Genomic DNA, 24673 nt, shown 5'->3' with positions numbered 1-24673 from the left:
CATATAATATTTTCGGTGAGGATCTTTATGGTCTTGTCCTTGATTGTAGGCAGGACATAGGAGCATGCATTGTGAACGGCACATAGTTCCAGTAAGTTCATATGTAGGAGGGATTCTGATGGGAACCAACAGCCCTGGATAGTTGGGAGAGTTCAGATGTGCTCCCCAATCTAGTAGTGAAGCGTCCATCATGATTATCACTGTTGAACCCAGAGAGATGTAGCCAGGATGGATACCTCATAACTAGTGCTGTGGTTATAGACCACGCTGCGGTGTCCGCAGAGTCTAGTGCAGCCGGCAATGTTGTTCTGTCGAGAAGATGTCCTTCAGAGATGATGGCCCTAAACTCTTCTCTTCTCTTCCGGTGTGAGTTTAATAAAATTTGACAATTTTGAATAGTTTGTGTGGTTGTATTTGGCAAATACCTCATAGTTGGCGATTCTGAGGTGTAACGTCACCGAGGAGTAGGTCTTATGACCAAAGAAATTTAGCCTCTTCTGAACTCTATCATATGGTGTGGTTTTGGGATGTTGTTGCCTACCTGTTCATTTACTGCATCCACGACCAAGGAGTTTGGTGCAGGGTATGAGAAAAGGAACGCCATTCCCCTGGCAGGCATATACAGTCGAACCCATTTATCTCGACCTCGGTTAACTTGCCAATCGTATAAAGTCGACGTTTTAGAAGTGGAACCGCCAAACTCCCTCTTTGTCTTATCGGTTTCTCATCGGTTATGTCGATTCTTTAATCTCGTCGAACCCTAATATCTCGAGCACAGAAGAGCGCCGAATTTGCCACTTACTGGTAAACTACTAACTCCGACGGCGGCCCTGCCCGGCTCCTGCCGCATCCCTCCCCGGCCACGCGACTCCTGCCCTGGCCCCGTGTCCCCAGCCGCGCGACTCCTGCCCTGGCCCGCGCCGGCCCGGCTCCGCCCGCATCCCGGCCGCCCGGCTCCCGCGTCCCGACCCCGGCTCCCCAGCCCCAGCCGCCCAGCTCCCGCGTCCCCAGCCGCCCACTCACGGCCGCCCAGCCCTGCGTCCCCAGCCGCCCGGCCCCGGCCCGGCTCCCGCATCCCGACCCACCGTGTCCCCAGCCGCCCGCTCCCGCGTCCCCAGCCGCCCAGCTCCCGCGTCCCCCTTCGCCCGTCCGCCCGGCCCGCCGCCAGTCCCGCCGCCGCCCGCCCGGCCCGCTTCCCGGTCCCGCCCGCCCGGCCCGCATACCGGTCCCGCCGCTTGCCGCCCGCCCGCCCGGCCCGCATATCCGGTCCCCGCTTCGCCTGCCGCCCGCCCGCCCCGCTTCCCCGGCCGCCCGCTCCCCAGCTTTATCTCGATCATCGGTTATCTCGACGCTTTTTGGCAAACCCCTAGGCCGGCGACATAACAGGGTTCAACTGTAGTATGTTTCGGTCAGACCTTTTGCACATAGGTGGAATTGTTCCTAGGGTCTGGCAAATTGATTTTGCCAGTTCCATGATTGCAGCATTCATTGGTAGAGCGATTTTGGAGGAGGCTGAGGTCTATAAGACATCAAATAGTTTACGTTGTGATTCTGGCACTTCCTCCAGTAAAATGTCCAATGAGTCCTCCGCCCTCTTAAAAAGTCCTGAAATTGCTTCAAGTCATCCTCCGTGCTGGGAGGTGAGGGCCCGATGGTTTCATCAGGTGGAGAGGATGAGAAATTGGCTACCGATGTCATCTCCTAGTCCAAAATCTCCTCCTCCTCTTTGACCACCTCTTCTGGGGACTCAGAGGGTCCAGTATGACCTCTTGTACAACACTGGCCACAGAACTCCCCCAAAATAATTCCTAGAGCATATCTTTCCGAAAAACATCCAATATTGATTTAAAAACGGTCAGTGACAGAGAATTCACCATTTACTCTTGGTAAACTGTTACAATGGTTAATTACTCTCACTGCTAAAAATGTATGCCTTTTTTCCAGTCTGAAATTTGTTCCACTTTAACTTCCATGCATTAGATCACATTATACCTTCCTCTCCTAGACTGAAGAGCCCATTAGCAAATTCTTGTTCCCCATGTTGCATTTGGCTGTGTTAAAATCTGTTTTGTTTCCAGATGCTCCGCTCACCAAGTAATCCAGATTGCTCTGTATGATTTCCCGGTCCTCAGTTATTTACTATTCTACTAATCTTTGTGTGCACAAATTTTATCAGTAGTCATTTTATATATACACCGTATATACTCGATCATAAGCCGGTTCGTTTATAAGCCAACCTCCCCCACCCGCCCCAAGATGGATAAGTAAAAATGGAAATTTTTTATGACACGGTCATAATTCAGGGGTCAGCAAACTTTGGCTCCTGGGCCACCAGGATAAGCCACTTGCAGGCCGAGATGGTTTGCTTAGCTCGAGTGTCTGCAGGCACGGAGGTAAACCTAAGTAAACAAAGTGTCCCGATGTGCCAGCTGCTTACCCTGATGGGCCAGGACAGCAACTGGTGGGGAATTTTTTTGGGGGGGTAGGGAGAAGCTAGGAGTCAGGGGAGTAACCCCTGTGGCCACCCCCCACATGACCCCACCCCTAGCCCAGGACCCCCAACACACTCCCCATCCCATCCCTTCTCACCTTATCTGGGGAGGGCCAGGGGAAGATGTCTCTGGCCTGGCTGGAGCTGCTCCGGCAGGCTGGGCAGCGCGGCCACAGCCTGCTCCGGCAGACCAGACCGGGCGGCGCGGCTGCAGCATGTTCCAGCAAGCAGCGTGCTCTGGCGGGCTGGGAGGCGCAGCCACAGCCTGCTCTGGGGGGCGGGGCTGAGCGGCACAGCTACAGCCTGCCAGCCCTGGAGCTGCAGCTGCTTCAGAGGCTGGGGGGAAGTAGCATGGCAGAAGCGGAGAGACTCTGGCCCTGCCTCTTCCCTTCTGGCTCTGCTGGCTGTGCTGCCTCTCCTTGCTCCCTCTGTTGGGGGGAGGGGGAAGTTGTGTCCCACCTCTCCCTCTCTATACATGTTCATAAGCTGACCCCCTTCTCTCATGCTTCCCTTTTTTACTAAAAAAATGTGGCTTATGAACGAGTACATACGGTACTTTCAGATCATTGATGAACGAAGTAGTAGGTTGTCAGCTCCTATCTGGGCCAGTCACTAGAGGGAGACAAGATATACATTCTGCATACACAAATTTGCTGACAGCAGAGGAATGATGAGACTCAAAAATCCCTGGTTCTATTCAAGTTTCGGAGAGAAGTGTACTCTCTACTGGTGTGATGTCATGGCATGAATCCTTAGGGGATGTCTGTCTCACTGTGGATGAAGTGCACTCATTTCCATGGTGAGGAAAACCACATTCTTGTAGCTGTGCTAAAACACAGGACAGGGGGAATGGCAGTACCAGTCCAGAAGCATGCGGCTACTACCCTTTAGAGGATGGCCATCTCCCAAGCATTAAAGATCTCTGAGCAACCAGTCTGTGGTTGGCAGGTCCACTGTGATGATGGATGTTGGTCAGGCAATAAATACACTGCTGCACCCACATGAGGTTTAAATAGCCGATGACCATGTTACTGCAGGCTCTGAGCAGCTGGGGACCAAAACTGTGATAGAGCCAGAGATTGGGCACATTTGTGCCCATAATCTGACTCACAATCATTGATACTTTCTGAATCAACACAGAAGTATATTACTCACTCCACTGGGATGTAGGCCTTGGTAAATCCAGCTGGGTTAATGAATAAAAACAAGTTACTGGGGCATGTGTATACCACGCACTACTTGGGTAGCTATTCCAACTTCTGCTACAAGCAAACAAACATATAAGGGACTTTTGTGTTTGAAATGAAGGTGAACTAGAGGGAACAATCAATTTCCAACTCAAGATACATCTCTACTGTAGACAAACCAGTAGTATACAGCACAGCATATGCCTCTGGAAGCCCCTTACAACTCTGGAGGCAATTGTTCCAAGGTTCAGTCCCCTCCATTTCCAACCCCTCAACCTTCAAAAATAGTTATAGGAGCACCTCTGTTGTGCATACTCTCACAAATACTTATTCATGGAATTAGTTATAATGGTTTTACCTTCCACAAACACTTTTGTAAAAAAAACAAAACCCTTGCTTACCTGAATATTCATAAACAAACAAAAGGCAGTTCAAACTCCAACAAAGCAAAGAGGTGGATTTTATTCAGAATAGTAGTGTGTGCAGTGTTTCTGCAGTATTCATCAAGTATTGATGGTGGGACTATGATAGAAGGGGAAGAGGTGTGAGGGGGAGGGATAGCTCAGTGGTTTGAGCATTGGCCTGGGTTGTGAGTTCAATCCTTGAAGGGACCATTTAGGGATCTGGGGTAAAAATCTGTCTGGGGATTGGTCCTGCTTTGAGCAGGGGGTTGGACTAGATGACCTGAGGTCCCTTCCAACCCTGATATTCTAGGATTCTATGACTGGAAATCAAGAGACCTGGGTTCTATTCCAGGCTCTCCCCTTGACTTGTTTTATGACATTTGTCAAGTCAATTTCCTCCTCTCCATGCCTTCATTTCCCCCTCTGTAAATTGGGGATGATACCTCCATTGTAAAGCACTTTGAGATTTAGAGATGAAAAACACTATAAGAGTTAGGCTTTGCTGCTATTATCTTACTGTATTTCTTCTCTCTTTACTCATCGTCCTCATTAACATATGGCAACTCTACCACTATTTAATAATTTTTGCTATTCAATACGGATTAGAATAAAAAATTAAACCAGCTGAAACAAAACAAACTTATCAGGAGACACTCAGAATTAAGTACTATTAGCTGAGACAATTAGAAAAAAGAATTTTGTTTCTACTTTGTGTAACAGATGTTCAAGATAGTCTATTTAAATTTCTCTTTGTTAGAGGTGTGTTAATCTACTCAAATAATTCAGACAATCTGCAAACAAGATATCTGACAGGTTGTGAACAACAGTCAATTAGTAGCATAACTTCTGAAACTATTTTTTCAAAGACATCCTCCTCCCCCCAAAAAATACCAAACTAGGTCTTTAACGTACATTTCCAAAATTAAAATCTCTTTGGCCTTTGCATAATTTCAAAGCCTTGCCTAACAAATTCTTCAATACTTTTTCAGGTTTCATAGTGAAAGTACAGAACACTGAGAAGGCAGTAAACCAGCTGTATCTGAAATAACAAATTCAATTAATATTTTGAATCAATGGGTTTATTCCAATAATTCGTCTTTGACAGTAGATACAGCAGGAAGTTTTTCCACACAGCTATAAACTTAAAATCTGATGGCATGTAAACTGCTCATTTAAATTTTTAAAACTGCACAGCATTAGTATTAATCTCAGAATTAGTGATCTTTGCAATACTGAATCGATCACTGGATAAATTAAGTTATTCAATATTAATTTCTATCCCATAAGCTCCCATTGTTAGAAATATTAAACACACTGTCTTCCAGAAGACCATTATTTAAGAATATCTAGCATTGTAGTGCTATGGCATCGTGACAGATTTTTTTTATGTAAAGGAAGAAAAAGAGGGGGAAAAAAACCAGTATCATTACAATACACACATTACAAAACAACTCTCTCATTACCAGAAAACTTCTCCAGGCTCCAAGGAAGTATGAAGGAGTATCTATCATTCATCCCATGTTGGTTTTGTTAAATTATAAGCATGGATATATATTGAAATACTGCCTTCAGAAAAAAAATAAAAAATGCATGAAAACAATCAAGGTAAATCCTCACTCCTAGTGAGAGAAAAGCTTAAGGATTTCTCTAGTGATAGGAATATACAAAAGAATTAATTCTGCTAACCAAAACACAAAGGCACTGATGCCCTCAAGATCGCACACACTTCAAGGAAAGACATTATTACGGCTGTCAATTAATTTCAGTTAACTCACATGATGAATTTTTTTTAGTTAAATATTGCAGTTTTAATCGCACTGTTAAACAGTAGAATTCCAACTGCAATTTATTAAATATTTTTTATTTTTTCTACATTTTCATATATATTGTATTCTGTGTTGTAATTGAAGTCAAAGTGTATATTATTTTTATTACAAATATTTGCACTGTAAAAATGGTAAACAAAAGAAATAGTATTTTTCAATTCACCTCATACAATGCAATCTGTCTGTAGTGCAATCTCTGTCGTGAAAGTGCAATTTACAAATGTAGATTTTTTTTGTGTTATATAACTACACTCAAAAACAAAACAATGCAAAACTTCAGAGCTTACAAGTCCACTCAGTTCTACTTTTTGTTCAGCCAATCACTCAGACAAACAAGTTTGTTTACATTTACAGGAGATAATGCTGCCCACTTCTTATTTACAATGTCACCAGAAAGTGAGAACAGGCATTTGCATGGGACTTTTGTAGCCAGCATTGCAAGGTATTTACGTGCCAGATATGCTAAACATTCATATGCCCTTTCATGCTTCAACCACCATCCCAAAGGACATGATTCCATGCTGATAACGCTCGTTAAAAATAATGAAATTTGTGACTGAACTCCTTGGGGGAGAATTGTATGTCCCCCTGCTCTGTTTTATCCACATTCTGCCATATATTTCAAGTTATAGCAGTCTCGGATGATGACCCAGCAAATGTTGTTCATTTTAAGAACACTTTCACTGCAGATTTCACAAAATGCAAAGAAGGTACTAACGTGAGATTTCTAAAGATAGCTACAGCACTCGACCCAAGGTTTAAGAATCTGAAGTGCCTTCCAAAATCTAAGAGGGACAAAGATGCTTTCAGAAGTCTTGAAAGAGCAACACTCCGATGTGGAAGCTACAGAACTCGAACCACCAAAAAAGAAAATCAACCTTCTGCTGGTGACATCTGACTCAGATAATGAAAATGAACATGCGTCAGTCCACACTGCTTTGGACTGTTATCAAGCAGAACCCATCATCAGCAAGGATGCATGTCCTCTGGAATGGTGGCTGAAGCATGAAGGGACATATGAGTCTTTAACGCATATGGCATATAAATATCTTGCGCCAGCTACAACAGTGCCATTAAACGCCTGTTCTCGCTTTCGGGTGACATTGTAAATAAGAAGAGGGCAGCATTATCTCCCATAAATGTAAACAAACTTGTTTGTCTGAGTGACTGGCTGAACAAGAAGTAGGACTGAGTGGGCTTGCAGGCTCTAAAATTTTACATTGTTTTGTTTTTTAATGCAGTTTTTTATTTATTTATTTTTTACATAATTCTACATTTGTAAGTTCAACTTTCATGATCAAGAGATTGCACTACAGTACTTGTATTAGGTGAAACGAAAAATACTATTTCTTTTGTTTTTTTACAGTGCAAATACCTGTAATCAAAAATAAATATAAAGTGAGCACTGTAAATTTTGTATTCTGTGTTGTAATTGAAATCAATATATTTGAAAATGTAGAAAACATCCAAAATATTTAACTAAATGGTATTCTATTATTGTTTAACAGTGCAATTACTCATGCGATTAATCATGATTAATTATTTTAATCGTGCAATTAATCATAATTATATTTAAAAAATTGTGAGAAATTAGGTACCCTCCAATAATGAAACCACAAACACATAATCAAGATAAAGCAAGGAGTGCAAAGGACTGGGCCACTTAACTCAAAAGAGTAAGCACACTTTACTTGGTCTCTTCATTTTGAATCAAAGGAAGGATGATCCAGTGGTTAGGGCACTAACCTAAAACTTAGAAAACCTAGATTCAAGCGCCATCACAGACTGCCTGTGACATCTTGGGTAAATCACAATAAACTGACGCATAGGGAGACCATCTACGAAATGGGCATAACAGTACTTTCCTACCTCACCAGGGTGTTGTGCGGAAAAATACACTGAGTATCATGAGGTGCTCAGATACTATGGCATAATATGACCCATACAAACAGAAGACAGAAGTAGTAAAAAATGCATAGTAAAAACATGGAGAGAATGCCATATCAAAAATACAGAACTGCCTGGCATATTATTTTGAATGGAAAAAAGTCGACTTGGCTCTTATTGCCAACATGCCTCTTGAAAGATTAACACTAAGGCTCAAAGTCAAAGAAATGTTGACCTTACACGCTTGGGAAACAGGACGACCTAATATCACAGTTTCAAACTAAATACATACATACGCACACTTTCAAATCTAGTTTGTGAGTTGTCTCATTGGGATGGATAGAATTTTTTAAAAATTCATGAAATTTATTTTAAAGTTTGAATTTTATTGATCCTCTCAGGTAAAGTTACTAGTTTCAGAAATTTAAAATAAAAAACCTTTTCTATTTAAGAAAATTCAACACACTGGAATCTAGTGGCACTAACGAGGTTTATTAATTGATTAAATACTATACTGACACTTCATAGCTATGTTCTATTTTGCACTTAAAGCATGAATTCAACCTCCTTGTTATGTATGAAAAAATACAGTGCATCCTCCTCAAACTCTACACACTTTACTCCTTGGAGACAGAATGAATTTTCTGAGAACTTAAACTAGCTAACAAATTTACCTTATGGGTTAAAATTAATTTAAAACGGATTCTTAAAAAATGGAAATTTAGCATCTGTGATAGGGTTTTTTTTGTTGTTTTTGTCCCAAATATGTTTTAATAATGGGATAATAGAGACTCTTAAAACTTTCCATATACTTAAATTAAATAAAAGCTTGTGAATGAGTTATACCTGAAGAAATTAAGTTGCAATTAACCAGTTATTATGACTATTGGAGGGTACAGACAGGGTCAAGTTAATACTTCAGCTAACTAACTTTCAGGTAAATTTATCTGAACAGACTATATACCACCACACACTTCTATACTGATATAATTGCACCCACACTATTGATTGTGCCTGTTAAATGTGCTGTTTTTTTAGCTGATACAGTTAATTTGGTGTAAAAAACCTCTGAGTAGGGCAAGCCCTCAGTCTGCCACTTAAAAGGACAGTTCAGCGTAACCAAAACACAAACACTAAAAAATTGAAATCAAATATTAACACATTATCCAAATCACTTCTGAAGTATTTTGCAATATAAAATCATTAAAAAAATTATTCCAGGATCAGGGCTTGGATCCAGAAACTTCATATCTAGTCCAAACCTCTTCCATTTCAGGTACAGGAGTAAATGATGGAGGGAAAGAAAGCTGTTATCCTGTGTCCAGATCACCCATGCAGGGAGACAACACACATTACCAAAGGCTTGCACAGGTAGTTGTCAAACAGCACTGGAACATAAGGCATGAAGGATTATTGGTTTCTATTCCTGGCTCTGTGATTAAACTGTCTCTGAGTTACAGACACTGCTGGGAAATGTAACACACCCTGATTGCATAGTCTGCAGGAAATGAACCTGGGACCCATTGAGCTGTAGGACCAGAAATCACAGCATGGAGGCAGCAGTTCAATAATAAACTTCTGGTTGTGGTTTAGCCACTAGAGAGTGACAGAGCCACACTGTTAGTATGAATTACAAAAGTACCTAATTTAGCAAGTTCCTTCTGAAAAGCTGTGGGGGTAAAGCAGGTAAGAGCCATATTATAAGCCTGTTTCTATTCCCAGCTCTGACTAAAGTGACCTTCTGACAGGTCTCATTATCTTATCTTGGAATGGATGGACACAAGTTACTTCCCAAGGTACCAGTATGTGGCCTTGACTCATAATAAGAGTTATGAGGAACACAGAAATATTAACAGCAGTCAACAGAAGAGGAAAGACTAGAACTCAAGTTTCTGTGCTTCCAGTTTAGTGCTCTTTCCCTAAATTACAGGGCATTGTGGGGCAGAGGGGAAAGTCTCTCACTCATTTGGCTTTCCCCAAGTCCTGGGAAGAGTGAAGTTTTTCCATCAAGTAACTTCCCACAGCAAAGGCAACATCATTTGCAATAAGTTTCCAACAGTTTGCAACATTGGGTTTATTTGTGAAGTGACACTACTTTGAGAGAGAGGATAAACCTCATAATAGGATAGAGAGGATATGCTGCACTTAAACTATAAGTTACTCAGTGTGTTGAGTATCTGGGTTAGATCTGGAGTGCTTAGAGAACAGTTTCAATTCTCCATAAATCCCTTTGAACCAACCAGAGTTACTCAGAATTCAACTGCAGTACCTACCACCACAGAAGTCGTATAAATGAAGATGGATAAACCTTTAGCAACACATGGCAGAACTGGGGAGGGAGAGAAGGCACAACTCATTTTGCTTTCTTGAATGGGGACTGATCTTTGAAAAGTTTAGGAAACTTCTTTAATTTGACTGAAATTTTCAAAATTTTCCATCTGAGATGAATTCCACAATGTCTGGAGAAAGTAAGTAGCTATTCCAGTCTGACCGTGTTACACAATTTCAGAGAACAAGCATATGCTCTCACAGTCGCAAAATATATAGAGAGCTATTGAGGAACAAAAACAGATAAAAGCTATAATCTCCTGAGCCAAGAGAAACAGACTCATTAGATGTAACCAATCTCTTCTCGGAGCCTTCAAAAAGAGCAACCAAAATATAGGACCTCTTATCCTCAAACATAATTCAAGGGTATATTGTTAGTGCTCTCCTTCACACACAGAATTGACAGGTTTTCCTTTTTGTTCTCTGGGCACTATAGCCAAATTAAAATTAAGGGGGGTCTGATTCAAATGGAATTTGGTAACTAACTTTGGTAATAAGTGCAGTACTATTTTGACTCATTCATGATAAAGTTTCAGGCAGGGAAGTCTAAATAAAATGGAGTATCTTTCCAATCACCCTCTTGGCTGATCAGAAAGAATACTTAAGTTGCAAAAGCGAAATGCCACTCACACTAGATTCTCCAAATGTTCAAAATAGAATCATGCATGCTCTGCTTGGGTTGGCTCCTCTTTTGGAGGATCTTGGATGCCTCACAGAGCTCCTTAGGCTCTGCTCCCACTTTGTGGGACTCAGATGCTCCACTGGGCTCTGTGGAGCTTCTCAGGCTTGGCTACCCCTTGGTTTTCTCCCCTCTTGCTTGTTGTCTCCATGTCTCTGATCAGGGAAAAAATAAGTGATTATATTTTCATAAGCATCATCTACTCGCAGTGCCAAAATGAGAGTTCATTTACAGTAAACAGTGCAGATCTACACTAACAGACTAGTCCAGGGATCGGCAACATTTGGCACACTGCCCGTCAGGAAAATCTGCTGGTGGGTCGGGATGGCCGCCGCTTCCCGCAGCCCCCATTAGCCTGGAACGGAGAACCGCAGCCAGTGGGAGCTGCAATCAGCTGAACCTACAGTCGCTGCATGTAAACAAACCGTCCCGGCCCGCCAGCAGATTTCCCTGATGGGCCGTGTGCCAAAGATTGCCGATCCCTGGGCTAGTCTATAATTTAGTAACCTTAATTCTGGCATTTCTAATTTTTGACTGCTTGATTTTACAGACTTAACATAGTTTTTTTATATGCAATTTCCTAGATTTAAAAAAAAATCAAACTGAAAAGAACAAAAATTTGATCCTGTGGAACTAGATATACTCACATCAGTAGAGTTAATAAAAAGGTTACTAGCCTTGTGCAATAACTGATTCTTCAAGATGTCTGTCCCTATAGGTGCTCCAGTTCAGGTGCAAATGTGCCTCTTGAGCCCCCAATCAGAGATTTTCCATTAGTGTCTTTTCGGCCCACACATGTGCTCTATGCCACGTAGTGCCACACTCCGAGCATATATAAGGCTGCATGGGTGAACCTCCCTCAGTACCTTCTTTATCCAATGTTCAACAAGAATAGTCCGAAGTACAGGGAAAAGGTAGGTAGTGGAGCACCCAGAGGGACATACATTTCAAAGAACCAGTTACAACCTGAATAACCTTTTGTTCTTCAAATAGCGTTCCTACTGTGCTCCATTTCTGAGCAGTATCCTCAAAGGGAGAAGGGAACTTCTAAATCAAGTCCAAGACTGAAGACAGTACAGAAAAAACAAGTGCAGCATCAGATCTGACGCTGCGAATCAAGTCGCACAGTGTTTAGAAAAGGTATGCACTGAAGCCCATGTAGCATATCTCAGGCACTGGAATGTTTTTGAGTAATGCTGTGAAAGTTGCTTAAGATCTGATAGAGTGTGCTATAATCGGCTGGGGAGGCAACACATCAACTGAACCATAGCAAACAGTAATACCCCCAGAGAGCCATCTCAGCAGTCCCTGTGAAGAGACTGTGAACTCTATATTTCTGAGATGGAGGCAAAAGTCTAGATAATTTCCAAAACTGCTGGGTCCTATCCAGATAAAAGGCCAATGCCAATTATATATCTAATATATGAAGGGAAGTCTTCCAATGAGATTGATGTGGTTTAGGAAAAAATATCCATAGATGAATAGTCTGATTAAGAAGGAAATCTGACAGCACCTGGTCGTAGGGAGACCATGTTCTTGAAAATATTTTAAAGGGGGGGAGGTGTCTGCCATCAAGTCTCCAACTTCTCCAACCCTGCAGGCTGATGTGATAGCTACTAGAAAGGCTGTCTTCATAGAAAAGTGAAGCTAGGAGCAGGAAGCCACAAATTCAAATAGAGTCCCATAAGGTATCTAAGTACCAAGCTGAGATTCCCAAGGCAGAATAGGATCCTTAACCTGGGGTAGAGAGTCCCCAGACTCTTAATAAATCTCAAGGAGATAGAATGCACAAAAACAGAAGAGGAATGAAAAGCTGATATCACAGCAAGATGAACCTTAATCAAGCTAATTGATAAACCCATTTTTTTAATCCATCAGATAATCCAAGATGGCCGAGGGCAGAAAAGGTTCATGCACAAGGTGGTGATGGTGACACTAGTGGTTGAATCCCTTCCATCTCTAAGGTAAGTAATTTGAATTAACTCCCTTATAGTGTTTAGTAATACTTGTACTTCTGTTCAGCAGGTGGATTCTAATCCCATGAACCACCTAGGAACCATGCTTGGAGGATCCCATGTTGGGGTGAAGAACATGATCCACATCCTCTGAGAGAAGAAGAGGAACTCTCGAAAGCTTGAGCACCAATTGGACAAATAAGTAAAGCAGGTAAGGATAATATGCTTGCCTTGGCCAGGTCAGTACTATGAGGATAATCCTGGTCCTGTCTTGCCTTATCTAATTCTAAGAGTGATGAACAAGAGGTGTGGGAGGGAATGCATAGAACAGGAAGTAGAAAGGTGTCTCTCAAAGAGATAACCTACATATCCTCTTAAGCAGAGTAAGGAGCATTTTCTGATGCTAGAAGTGACAAATAGGTCCACCTATAGAAGTCCTCACCTCTGGCATATCTCATGAAGGAACTGAGAGTCCAACACCCATTCAGAGTCCTGGGAGAAGCGCCTGCTGAGCCTATTGGCTGTGACATTCTAGACTCCAGTAAGGTAAAGAGCTGAGGTCTGAATCTGATGGTCTATACACCAGTTCCATAAATTTTTATCTTCAGTGCACTTGCTCCTCCCTGTTTGTTGATCTAGAACATGCAAGCCACATTGTCAGTAATGATTCTAACTGATTTGCCCTTGATAAGGGGCAGGAACTGAAGGCAAGCATTTTTGACTACCCTGAGTTCCAGCAAGTTGATAAGGAGACTACTTTTCTGAGGTGAGCATCTGCCTGAGTTGTGTGAGTGTGTACAGGTGTGCTTCCCACCTTAACAGTGATGCATCCATTGTCCCAGTTATTTTTGGAGCTGGGCAGATGAAAGGAACACCTAGGCAGAAATTGTGTTGATATTTTCACCAACCCAGGGACTTCTTCACCTAGAGGGGAACTATAACCTGTTTGTCCAAGCCACCTCCGGTTAAGAAACAGGTCCTCCTGAACCAGCCCTGAAAAGTGGCAGAGGTGTAATCTTGCATGCTCAGTCACAAAGGTGCAAGCTCCCATATAATCCAGGAGCTGCAAACAGTTCCTTACTGTACTACAGGGGCTTCCTTGAATTGTCCTGACCAGATTCAACAAAGTTATGAATCTGTCTATGAATCAGGGAAGGCAGGCCCTGGCTGCCAAAAAAATCCAAATATCCCCCCTATAAATTGTATTCTCTGTACAGGGGCTAACTTGGACTGCTTTATGTTCAGCTGTAGACCCAACTCTGGAAAGAAGGAGAGAACTGTCTAGATGGAAGTTAGTACTTCTTTGTAGGATTGGCCCTTGAGTAGCCAGTCATTGAGATACTAAGATTGCTTCCAGAAAGTAAGCAGTTACTACCACTAAAACCTTAGAATATACCATGGGGTCAAAGAGAGGCCGAAGGGAAGTACCCGGTATTAAAAATGATGCTGGCCAACGGTGACGTGCAGATATCTCTTGTGTGCAGGATGTATCACTACATGGAAACAGGCATCCTGTAGATCGAGGGCCAAAAAACAAACAATCTCATATCGCTAGAGAAGGCATTACCGCTGCTAGAGTCACCATCCAGAACTTCTGTGCATTTACAAAGTTGTTCAGTTGTCTTAGATCTAAGATCAGCCTCCACCCTTTGTTCTTTGGCATGAGAAAATACTTTGAGTAAAACTTTCCTCCCGTGAGGAAATGAGACTGGTTCTATTCCTACTAAACAAAGGAGGGCTCGTACTTCTTCACTCAGTATAGTCTTCTGAGAGGGGTCCTTGAAAAGGAATGAGAGGCATAAAGTGCAAGATGTAGCCCTATGTTATAACCTCCATTACCCACTTGTCTGTTATACACTGCCAGACCTGTTGGAAATGGGAAAGGCAGTCTCTAAAAGTGGGGAGGTGGGCAAAGGGTTGCAATTTGCAAACTAGAGTGAGGAAGTCATCAAGCCCTCGACCAATGTGCCAAAATTGCTGTTTTGATTATGACTGGGTACTGGCTGAAGGAGGATGGGAACCTCTTTTCCTCTGGGATCTCTTTCTTTTTCTAGCAGATTCAGTGATTTTGTCAAAACCAGATAACTGAGCCAGGCATGATCTCTGAGCAATCTGAGACTTACTAAATCTAAACTTGTTTGTGGGGTGTGTATACCCAAAGACCTCTGTATAGCCCTGGATGTCCTTCAGCATGTGCAGGGACTCATCCATAGTTCTCGGAAGAGCTTCTGACCATCAAATGGGAAGTCCTCAACTGTATTTTGAACCTCTCTTGGGAATCCTGACAATTGGGGCCACAATGCCCTGCATATGACAAATGCTGTGAGGATGGATCTAACAGCAGTGTCTGTGGCAACCAAGGACACTAGGAGAGAGGTTCTGGATAATAACTGACTCTATTTAATGATGGCCTGGAAGTTTTCTCTATGTTCCTATGGAAGATATTCAATATAGGTAATTCGTGTAGTCCTACTTGGCCATGATCACCTCATAGGTTTTTATCCAAAATTGAAGGGACATGGATAAGTAGGTGTTTCGTCCAAAAAGGTCCAACCTTTTCTGGTCTACATGTTTACAGCATCCGCCACCAGGAAATTAGATGGAGGGGAGGGATAGCTCAGTGGTTTGAGCATTGGCCTGCTAAACCCAGGGCTGTGAGTTCAATCCTTGAGGAGGCCACTTAGGGATCTGGGGCAAAAAATGGTCCTGCTAGTGAAGGCAGGGGGCTGGACTAGATGACCTTTCAAGGTCCCTTCCAGTTCTAGGAGATTGGTATATCTCCAATTATTAGAACACAATAATTCTAAGTCCCTGGTGGGGACATATTTCTTGACAGCCTATTTACAAGTTGGCAATACGATGGCAAGAATTGGCTACACAGTCTTTGCTAGATCCAGGAATGCTTCATTAATGGGTAGAGCAACCTGAGTGTGTGTTGCCAAGTGAAAAATGTCCAGGAGCTTGTGAGACGAGTCTAACCTGCTCAAACAATATCTGGAGGGTGTCGGACATCTTTTCAAGGTCCTGGAATTGACAAAAATTGTCAGCCTTCAACTGTGGAGGCATGATTACCTCGTCTGGAGACAAAGACGAAACAGAGGTTTGATGGGCAGCCTCTTTGGGAACTGCGACCAGTGGGAGCTGCAGGGGTGGTTCCTGCAGGTAGAAGCAGCACACAGAGCTGCCTGGCCATGCCTCCACCTAGGAGCTGAGTGAGGGGGATGCTGACACTTCTGGGGAGCCCCCCCAGGTAAGCACCATCCAGAGCCCGCCTCACCCTGTCCCATATCCCAACCTCCTGCCCCCTCTCACACCCAAACTCTGCTGCGTGGGGGTGGGGGGTGCAGGGGTCCGAGACTGCCCCAGCAGCAGCCGGTGCACCTGGCACAGGGTCTGCCTGAGCTTCCCCTGAGCCAGGCGCACCAGCCACTGCAGAAGTCAAGTAAAGTTACAGAATCAGTGCCTCCTATGACAAACTCACAGCCTTAACTATAAACACTAAGCAGAGTAAACAACTACAAAATATGCTGAGACATGCACAAGGCAGAAAAACTACAGCTTTGTCTCAGGCCAAGGAAGTAGAGAAGGAATTGAGGGCGGTTTACCTGTGAAGCCCTCTACACCTTGAGGCACAGCACGAGGTTGTATAGTGTGTGCTCGCAGGCTGAATGGACACAGATAACAGAAAATCTCCTATCAAAGGCTCAAGAGGTGCATGTGCACATGACGTGGAGCACCCACAGTGACACTACTTGAAGACGACCTTCTAGATCCACAACACAGACCTCTGCCACTTGAATAAACAGAATAACCTACTTCCGGAGCTCTCACTCCCGCACCTGCCAATATCTCTGCACAGCAATTAATGCTGCCCCAAATCAATTCTGTCCCCTCAGGCACTCATCAATTCTGCCCCCACATTAGAAGGGATTTTCTCCAGGCAGGGCTGAAATCCATCAGGGATATGAAAGTTCTCTCATCTTTGCAAGACTGGCTCCTGTCCAGGCTGAAATCCTGTGACATGCAATCATTACAGGAAGATAAGGCACACACTTTGTCACTGGGTTTCACAGCTGTTTGCTGGCTGCAGAAAAATGCGGAGAATTTCCAATTTCTGAGGGGAGTATATCTAGTGGTTACACAGACCTTTCTGCCCCAACCCGCCCATCCTATCACTGTTCCTGTCCCAGTTCCTCCCCCTCCTCCTGCTTCATGTCCACAGTTGTAACATTCCCTACCTCAGCTCCATGCCCAGGCCCCATATGCCCTAGCTCGTCAGCCACCCTCAGTCCCAGTTTTCCACATCCCAGTCTCCCCATTACCACCTAGCTCCTCATCACAGCTCCTCATTTTCAGAAAGTTTCCTCTTTCTCCTCTTCATTGCATGGGCAATGGCACAGGAAGCATTAACGGCAGAGGAGAGAGTCTCTCCCTACTCACAGTTCCAGTTTTTGGCAACTGGACAAGCAATACAGGAAAAGTCCTGCTCAGCCCCTGAAAACCTGGGATGAAGCATTCTCAGTACAAAAGAAATCTTTGGAGAATATAACTCTCAAAACTCAAAGTATCTGCAGTTTACGCGTGCTCAGCAATTTTGTTCGCTTAATTTGGGTGAATTATCACAGAAACGGCAAAAGGCACATCCCTGACACAAGGGTGACCTCTTCCCAACTTCTGAGACCCTGCTCCAGAAAATGTAGTCAGTACAGATTCTCAATTCAATGGCTATAAAAAAAAATTATGTTGAGGTTTCCCTGAGACCTCTTCCACTTTTTTTAGATTTAACTCACTCTTTCAGTGCCTGGAAACCTTCTCACATTTAAACCCTTCCAATGCCAATGCTAAACTGCTGGGTGTGATCTTTGACAGTAAAGCTACACATTCACAGCAGCACTATGTTGAGATGCCCTCCAAGGCTTCTTTTCCCTGAACTTCCTGAGAACTCAGTTCAACTCCAGATTTTGTCACTCAGATTTTTATTTGGCATACAGCAAAGCTATGTTGAGTTGATCAGACTCAAGGAGTACTGGATGGGTACAGGGCATACCACACATCCAAAGTTACACAGAAACCTCCTTTACATACATTTACAAATTACATTTTCTATCCATTGCATTACACGATTTGGGGGTAGCGTGGTTACTTCGTAGGAATCAAACCCTATATAGCATACTCTGTCTATGCACTGTCCATGTATGACTTAATCTTTACTTCATCTTTCATTTCAGGCTTATCTTGTCCATTGTAAATGATTCCCTGGATATTCCCCCTTAGGCAAACATTCTGTGTTAGCTTATTCGCTATATACCTCTCTTAATTAGCACAGACATTCTGCTTCCAGCCTGGCTGATCCATTTACCTCGCTAACGTTGTCTCCCAAGAAATGAGGCCTCACCCATGTCTAATTACTCATGTCAAGCAAGGCCTAAAACATATTTTTCTCTAACATGTTCTGAGAAGAGAGAAACCATTTTTACTGGAATATTCAAAAAAAATTTAAGTGAGACAAACACTCAGCATGGAAAACTTCAGTCCAAATGGTTGAAGTTTGCTGAAGTTACAAGCAACTGAAAGCAGAGTCGAGAGCACTGGGCCACCTAACTATAGGCATCGCTATCTATGCTGTCTCTAAACAAGAACATAAAAAGTCTCACATTGTTCCAAAATAAATTAAAATGAAGGGAAAAAAATAGGCCATCAAAATGTCTTTATTTACAAAAGAGGAAAGAAATATTAACCAAATTATCAGAAAAATGCCAATTAAAGAGGCCTTGCTTCAAAAAATAATCACCAGAAATAATTTTTTTTGCTGATTTCAGATTCTTAAATACTCAATAAAATATTAAATTTCATTTTTCATATCCCAGTCCCTTTCTGACCCCAACAGTCAATAAGAAACATACCATGCATTTACAGATTCAATGCCATAGTTCATGAGACTGCAAAAATTATGGTGGAGGCTTCCTGCTGTGTAATGAACAGTCAATCAGCTTGTCAAATTCATTCCTCCTAAGCGTATAGTAACTTACCTTTAAAGTCATATTACGAATAAAATTCTCAAAACAAAAAGGCAAATATCTACATTAAGCAACCAATTTCTGAGGGAAATTCAGAATTTAAAGTATTAATTACTGTGAGAACCAAACAAATTATCTTGTGTGTTCCAGACCTGAAAATATGCCATGTTAGACAAGATTCAGTTTACCACATCTTTACCCGTAGTACATATTATACATTCCAGAATTATACATTTCTATAAGATCAGAGGTTCTCAAACTGTGGTCCAAGCTCCATTCAGGTGGTCTGCGGATAGTTCCCTCTAAGGTGCACACCTGGGCAGCCGCACACAAGAGAATGAAGGGCCACCCACCTAATTAGTGGAGCCATGTAGGTGTGGCTCCACTAATTAGGTGTCTGGATCCTGGAGAAGACGCACATGTAAGGTGAGACGGCGGCCTTGAGGGGAAATAGGGGGCGGTGGGGTGAGAAGAGGGGGTGGGGGGAATTTGGGACATGCAGGACTGCAGCGGCCAGAGACAAAGGCAACTTTCCCCACCTCCAGGGCTGCGGCTGCCGGGGAGAGACGGCCCTCCTTCCCAGCCTCAGCTCTGTGGCCGCTGTGGTGGGGGAGAGAGGGCACATCCATCGCATTAGAAAGGTAAGACTGCTGATATTAAAGTACGAGTTGTGTGCTTTTATCTGTAGAAAACAACATTAAGCTTTTTTTATATAGCGCTTTTATCCAATGCGCTTTACAATAGCTAGCTAATGGTACAAAAACATTTGGAAAGATTAAATGGTGCGCCGAGACCCTCCACAGTTTTCAAGTGGTCCACGAAAAAAAGAGTTTGAGAACCACTGTATAGGAGGAGGTTTAGGATTTTTTTTTCAGCTTTTCCTGGTTTCAGTGACATTTAATGAAAATATGAGGTCACTATGCCAAATGACAGTCTTTCTCTCTGCACGCCATGCTATTTAGACAACCCATCTCATTGCTAAAATTAAAAGGTTATTCAGCACACAATATTCTTGGATTTAACTAGATTATGGAGCCATGATCCAGACAACCTTCTTGCAGTAAGAAGAGATGAGTCTCATTTGGAACTGTGTCTAGTTAAGGGCATGCCCAAAATATAGCAGTATATATCATGGGGAAATCTTGTTGCAAAGTATTACAAAGGTGATAACATATGATACAGCTATCCAACATTTCTAGTTTCCCACTTCAGGTAAAAAGCAAGTCCTCTTATTCTGAAACGGAACTAAATGAAGGAGTCAGATACAAAAATACTCATTCAGTTTACAACTTTTTAATTAGCCTAGCTATATACTTAAGTCCATTGTTGCCGCTTGGTCAAAATATATACACAAAAGTGAGACACCACCAATAAAGGGAAGTTACTCCTCTGATTTACATATAATTATGCTATAAAGAAGCAGATACTGAAATACAAAAGAGCCCAAGCAAGCTAGTATTCCTAACCAGACAGAAAGAGATCTCTTTCTGATTATACCAATATCAGCTCCCCGAGTTCTTTCAGCACCAATTCAGATATTCTTATTTTGTAGTCTCCCCTACTTATACAAACTGGAGGACTGAGAGCATAAGCTGTTGAGTTTCATATTCATACTGGATAAACAAAGTCTTAATTTGATTCCTTAAGACAATTTAAACAAAAGGATGTTCTTTTATCTTAAGAGTTTCCAAATGGTCTTGTTCTTGAAAAATCACTGCTAGGATAACCTAAAGGTATTTAAACAATTAGAAGCCAAAACTGTTTCTGTTATCAGCAAATTATTTTACTGTTCTTCAGTTTTTTCTTCTTGCTACTTTTTTCAGTTGTGCTTTATCTGTGCTGTAGTTTTGCCAGATAAACAGTCATTAAATTTGTTGTAAATAAGAAAATACTCACAATATAAAATAGGAAAAATGTTTTTAAGAAACCTTACTATAGTCATTAAAAAGGAAGTCATGGAGCAATACTACTTATGTGTCTTCTTTACTATCACTTGACTCGAATGCAGTGGGTCTCAAACTGTGGGTCAGGACTCCAAAGTGGCTTAAACTTGCTTGGGCCCTGGGCTTCAACCCTGGGCAGCAGGGCTCAGGTTACAGGCCCCCTGCCTGGGGCTAAAGCCATTGGGCTTTAACTTTGCCCTCCCCTCCCACATGGGCAGATGGGCTCGGGCTTTGGCCCTACCACCTGGGATACAGGGGCCTGAGCAGACTCAGGCTTCCGTCACCCCTCCTGGGTCTTGTAATAATTGTGGTTGTTAGAAGGGGGTGTGGTACAATGAAGTCTGAGAACCCCTACTCTAATGTGTATTTTCTTCCAAGTGAGATAAAAGAACTTATGGGCTGTAAGCTTTGATTTTAACTGGAAGCTGCCACAGATTTGTGTAAACTGTGGCAGAGAGCAAAGACGCCAAAGTCAAGCTTAGGAAACGTTTTTAAAACTACACACTTTGATACTACAAATAACTAAAAACTTGGGAGTGATCTAAATATCCCCAAGCATGAATTAGTTCCCACCCTACTCAACCTGGTTACGTACATACATACACTAGTACCCATGTACACAACACAGTAAAGATCTTTAACAACATATTCAGCATGGGAGCAGAAAAGCATTTTTGTGATGGAAAAGTTAAGCTTTGGACAAATCAGTCCATCCTCTCCTAAAGTGACTCCTTTGGGTTAGTTACAAAATGAAATTTGTAACTGCTAACAGCTACCAATTAAGTTATAACTACTTAAAAAAGGATCAGACAAAAAAAAACTAAGTATCAGCTTTAAATGGTCAGTTATACTTTAACTAATATGTGTGCTGAATTTAATTTATAAAACAAAAAAATTAGTGAGATTAAATTAAACAGAAGCACATCTAAACATTTTTAAAGGCATTGTTTTCACATGCACTACCAATCAACTAAATGCCTAATCTTGCTATGGGCACATTTTAATACTAAGAAAATAATTTTAAATTGACCTCCATGACAGAGATATTTCTTCCCAGATTAGCAAAAGTTAAAAAGTAAACTTTATAAAAAAAAGTTTCTTAAAAATGCAAATGGCACAGCTCTAAATCAAAGATCAAGCACACTAACAGTCCTCAATCTGTTACATCACTCAATGACATTATAAACAGTCAACCCAAAAGCTAAATTTAATTCAATTAATACAAAATTGCTCTTTATTTTGGAAAACATTTGTAACTTTATTCCCCATGGGCCCCAGTTCAGCACATGCTTGATCATTCAAATAGTCCCACTGAATTTTGCAGGACTCCTCACATATATACTACTAAGCACGTGCCTAACTGTTTGCATGATCAAGGTGTCAGTGCCCATGTAGTCTGGATTGTCGCATTAACAGAAAGAGAGGATACTTGCTATTAACTGGGAAAGAACATTACAGCAAAGTATTAGTCTTTTCATATTCCCAGCTGCAAAATATGGTTATTGAGAGCATGCTAGACTTTAGAAGAATTTTCTGTTTATATTTGGAACTTACCCCTCTTCTGAACCCAGCCTTCTTTCACAATGGTAACATCGCTCATGATGGCTCCACTCTGAGCCCTCAATTCAAAGAAAAGTTCTGTTGAATTATCAGCTTGAACGTTTGGCTTCTCTTCTGCTGCCTTTCCCAATCTCTACTGAGGAGTCAGCCTGGAAGGAAGTATTAGAGAAGGAATGAAAAGAGTTAAATTCTAACAGCTAAGTCTTTACAAATGTCTCTCATTGATTGACGCATATTAAAAAAAAGGGCCTGTTAAAACAATTTTTGAATAGCACTATAAAGAAAGTACTTCTCTGGTCTTATGGCAGGTTTCAACAGCAAACAGAACTTAACTAAAATACAGCTGTCGCAAACAATGTTAAATAAACTATTATCACCTACACCAACTGTAGAATATAGAGTTCTGCCCATGTTTGGAAAGCAATTAAAGGACACTGTCAATGGTTGGACCTACAGCACCTTTCCCTGTTTTCAGATGTTATCAGTGTCCATGTAATTCATAAGTGGTTCTATTTTTAAACTTTCAGTGCTCTTATGTTCTGTTTTTTATTTATTTAAAATACAGTGCCAAATGCACAGCACTCATGAAAAACGGCAAGACCACACATATACATTAGAAGAAAACTTATTTAAAGAAATATTTCAGTCTGAAGCCAATTAGGGATTATAAATGAGAAGTTACTTTTCCATGATTGCTGAAGTGTTTTTAACTGATTTGTAATTTTAACAAATATAAGGTTATAGAAATATTTCCATACCTTACCCAATCCAAACCCCTAAACACTTCGAAATTGAAGTAATTAGCAGAATCATATTGTCTACAAAACACCTCTTCTGTTAAAAAAAAAACATATAAAAAGCCTCTTAAGAGTTGTCGTTAGCGCTCCCCCCCCCAAAAAAGGTATAATTTTAGGGCATGCAGAAGTACATATCTTCCCACAACTGTCAACCCAGTTTTTAGATGGTAGAGTAGAACTGAGCCTTATATACATAAGTGTCACTGTCAGAAGCCACACTGTTTCCTCCTAAACACCTCCCTCCACAAGCCTGCACCACATTACAAGAGAGAGACTAAATCAAGGAGGGGGGAGAAGAGGAGGATTGCATAGAATATCAACTTCTCTGATAGTAGAGAGACATGCATGCGCATACCCTGCACACACAGGAGACAAAGGCTCTGGCATTGGGGGGAGCAGGTGGGGATAGAGACACTTATTTATATATTTTTGTTTTATAAAACATTACTATCATTCACACTTAGTATAGAAACTAAGTGAATGTAAATGTGTGATAGACCCGTGCATAGCACTGCTGCTCAGAGCCAGTTGGGAAAGGGAAGGGGGACAATATTTTCTGTGCAACCAGCAATGTGTCCCTTCCAATGTTTGGTTCAAAATTATACCACTGTAAATAACTTACATATACAGTTTCATGTTATTTATTATTTGATTTTTATTTCCTTTGTATAGATGCTGGAGGAAAGGTTATGTTTGACTCGATATTGTGCTGTAAAAAAAATAAATTCTAGGTAATAATTGGAGATATACCAATCTCCTAGAACTGGAAGGGACCTTGAAAGGTCACTGAGTTGAGTTGAGTCCAGCCCCCTGCCTTCACTAGCAGGACCAATTTTTGCCCCAGATCCCTAAGCCCCCTCAAGGATTGAACTCACAACCCTGGGTTTAGCAGGCCAATGTTCAAACCACTGAGCTATCCCTCCCCCCATAACGACAAATATATCAGAGCTATCCCTCTGTCATAATGACAAATATATTTTCCTTACATATTAATTTATGACATGATAATATATAAATATCAAGTGTATTTAGTTTAATATTTTATGTTTTTCATATATTGTTTTTCAGAAATATACAGGTGGATTTTTGTTTTTTAATTTTCTTTCGTTCAGATACTACAATCATTGCTACACACTATAAGGCCCAAATCCTGCAAACTCTTACAATTGTGCTTAAATCTAACCATCTATACAAAAGCACTGAATCCCATATACTCTAGAAAAACACCTAAAACAGAAAGATTTTGTTTGGTTTGTTTGCACTCTTGCGGATGGCTTTATTTAACTGTAAGAACTTTCTTTAAGGTCAAAACAACAGATTCTCATCAGCTGACTCAAGGCTTTTAGATGCTGTTCTTAAATGTTCATATCTTTAAGCATTTAGGTTTCATTTTAGGTATTATTTAGGGTGATGAAGGGGATATATAGTTTTGCATTTCTGCAGCATTAACCTTAGTACACAAAGTTTATTAGTGATTTTCCTAGGTTATTTTATGATTTTGTACATGGCTCATGAGAGTTTTAATTTGTGCAATTCAGATTAGAGTTTTAAACTACTGTCTGAGAGAAGTGAAAAAACTATTAAGACATAACATTGTAC

At 41.6% G+C, this 24673-nt stretch overlaps 1 protein-coding gene across 10 annotated transcripts in view; it reads right to left on the bottom strand.

Annotated features, from left to right (window-relative positions):
- Nucleotides 1-24673, bottom strand: part of AKT3 (AKT serine/threonine kinase 3) — a 285284-nt gene that overhangs the window by 237063 nt on the left and 23548 nt on the right. For 4 of the 10 annotated variants that reach the window (XM_039530509.1, XM_039530513.1, XM_039530512.1 and 1 more), the window contains exon 2: nucleotides 22272-22426. In XM_039530509.1, the coding sequence (XP_039386443.1) occupies nucleotides 22272-22317 (46 nt within the window). In that variant the 5' untranslated portion in view covers nucleotides 22318-22426. Of the gene's footprint in view, nucleotides 1-22271; nucleotides 22427-24673 lie in introns of those variants that run through there. The other 6 variants (XM_039530519.1, XM_039530514.1, XM_039530516.1 and 3 more) reach the window with 3 other exon arrangements.

Source organism: Mauremys reevesii, linkage group 3 (genome assembly GCF_016161935.1).
Source record: "Mauremys reevesii isolate NIE-2019 linkage group 3, ASM1616193v1, whole genome shotgun sequence".
In the NCBI taxonomy this organism is placed as follows: Eukaryota; Metazoa; Chordata; order Testudines; family Geoemydidae; genus Mauremys; species Mauremys reevesii.
This window is presented reverse-complemented; position numbering and strand designations above follow the sequence as displayed.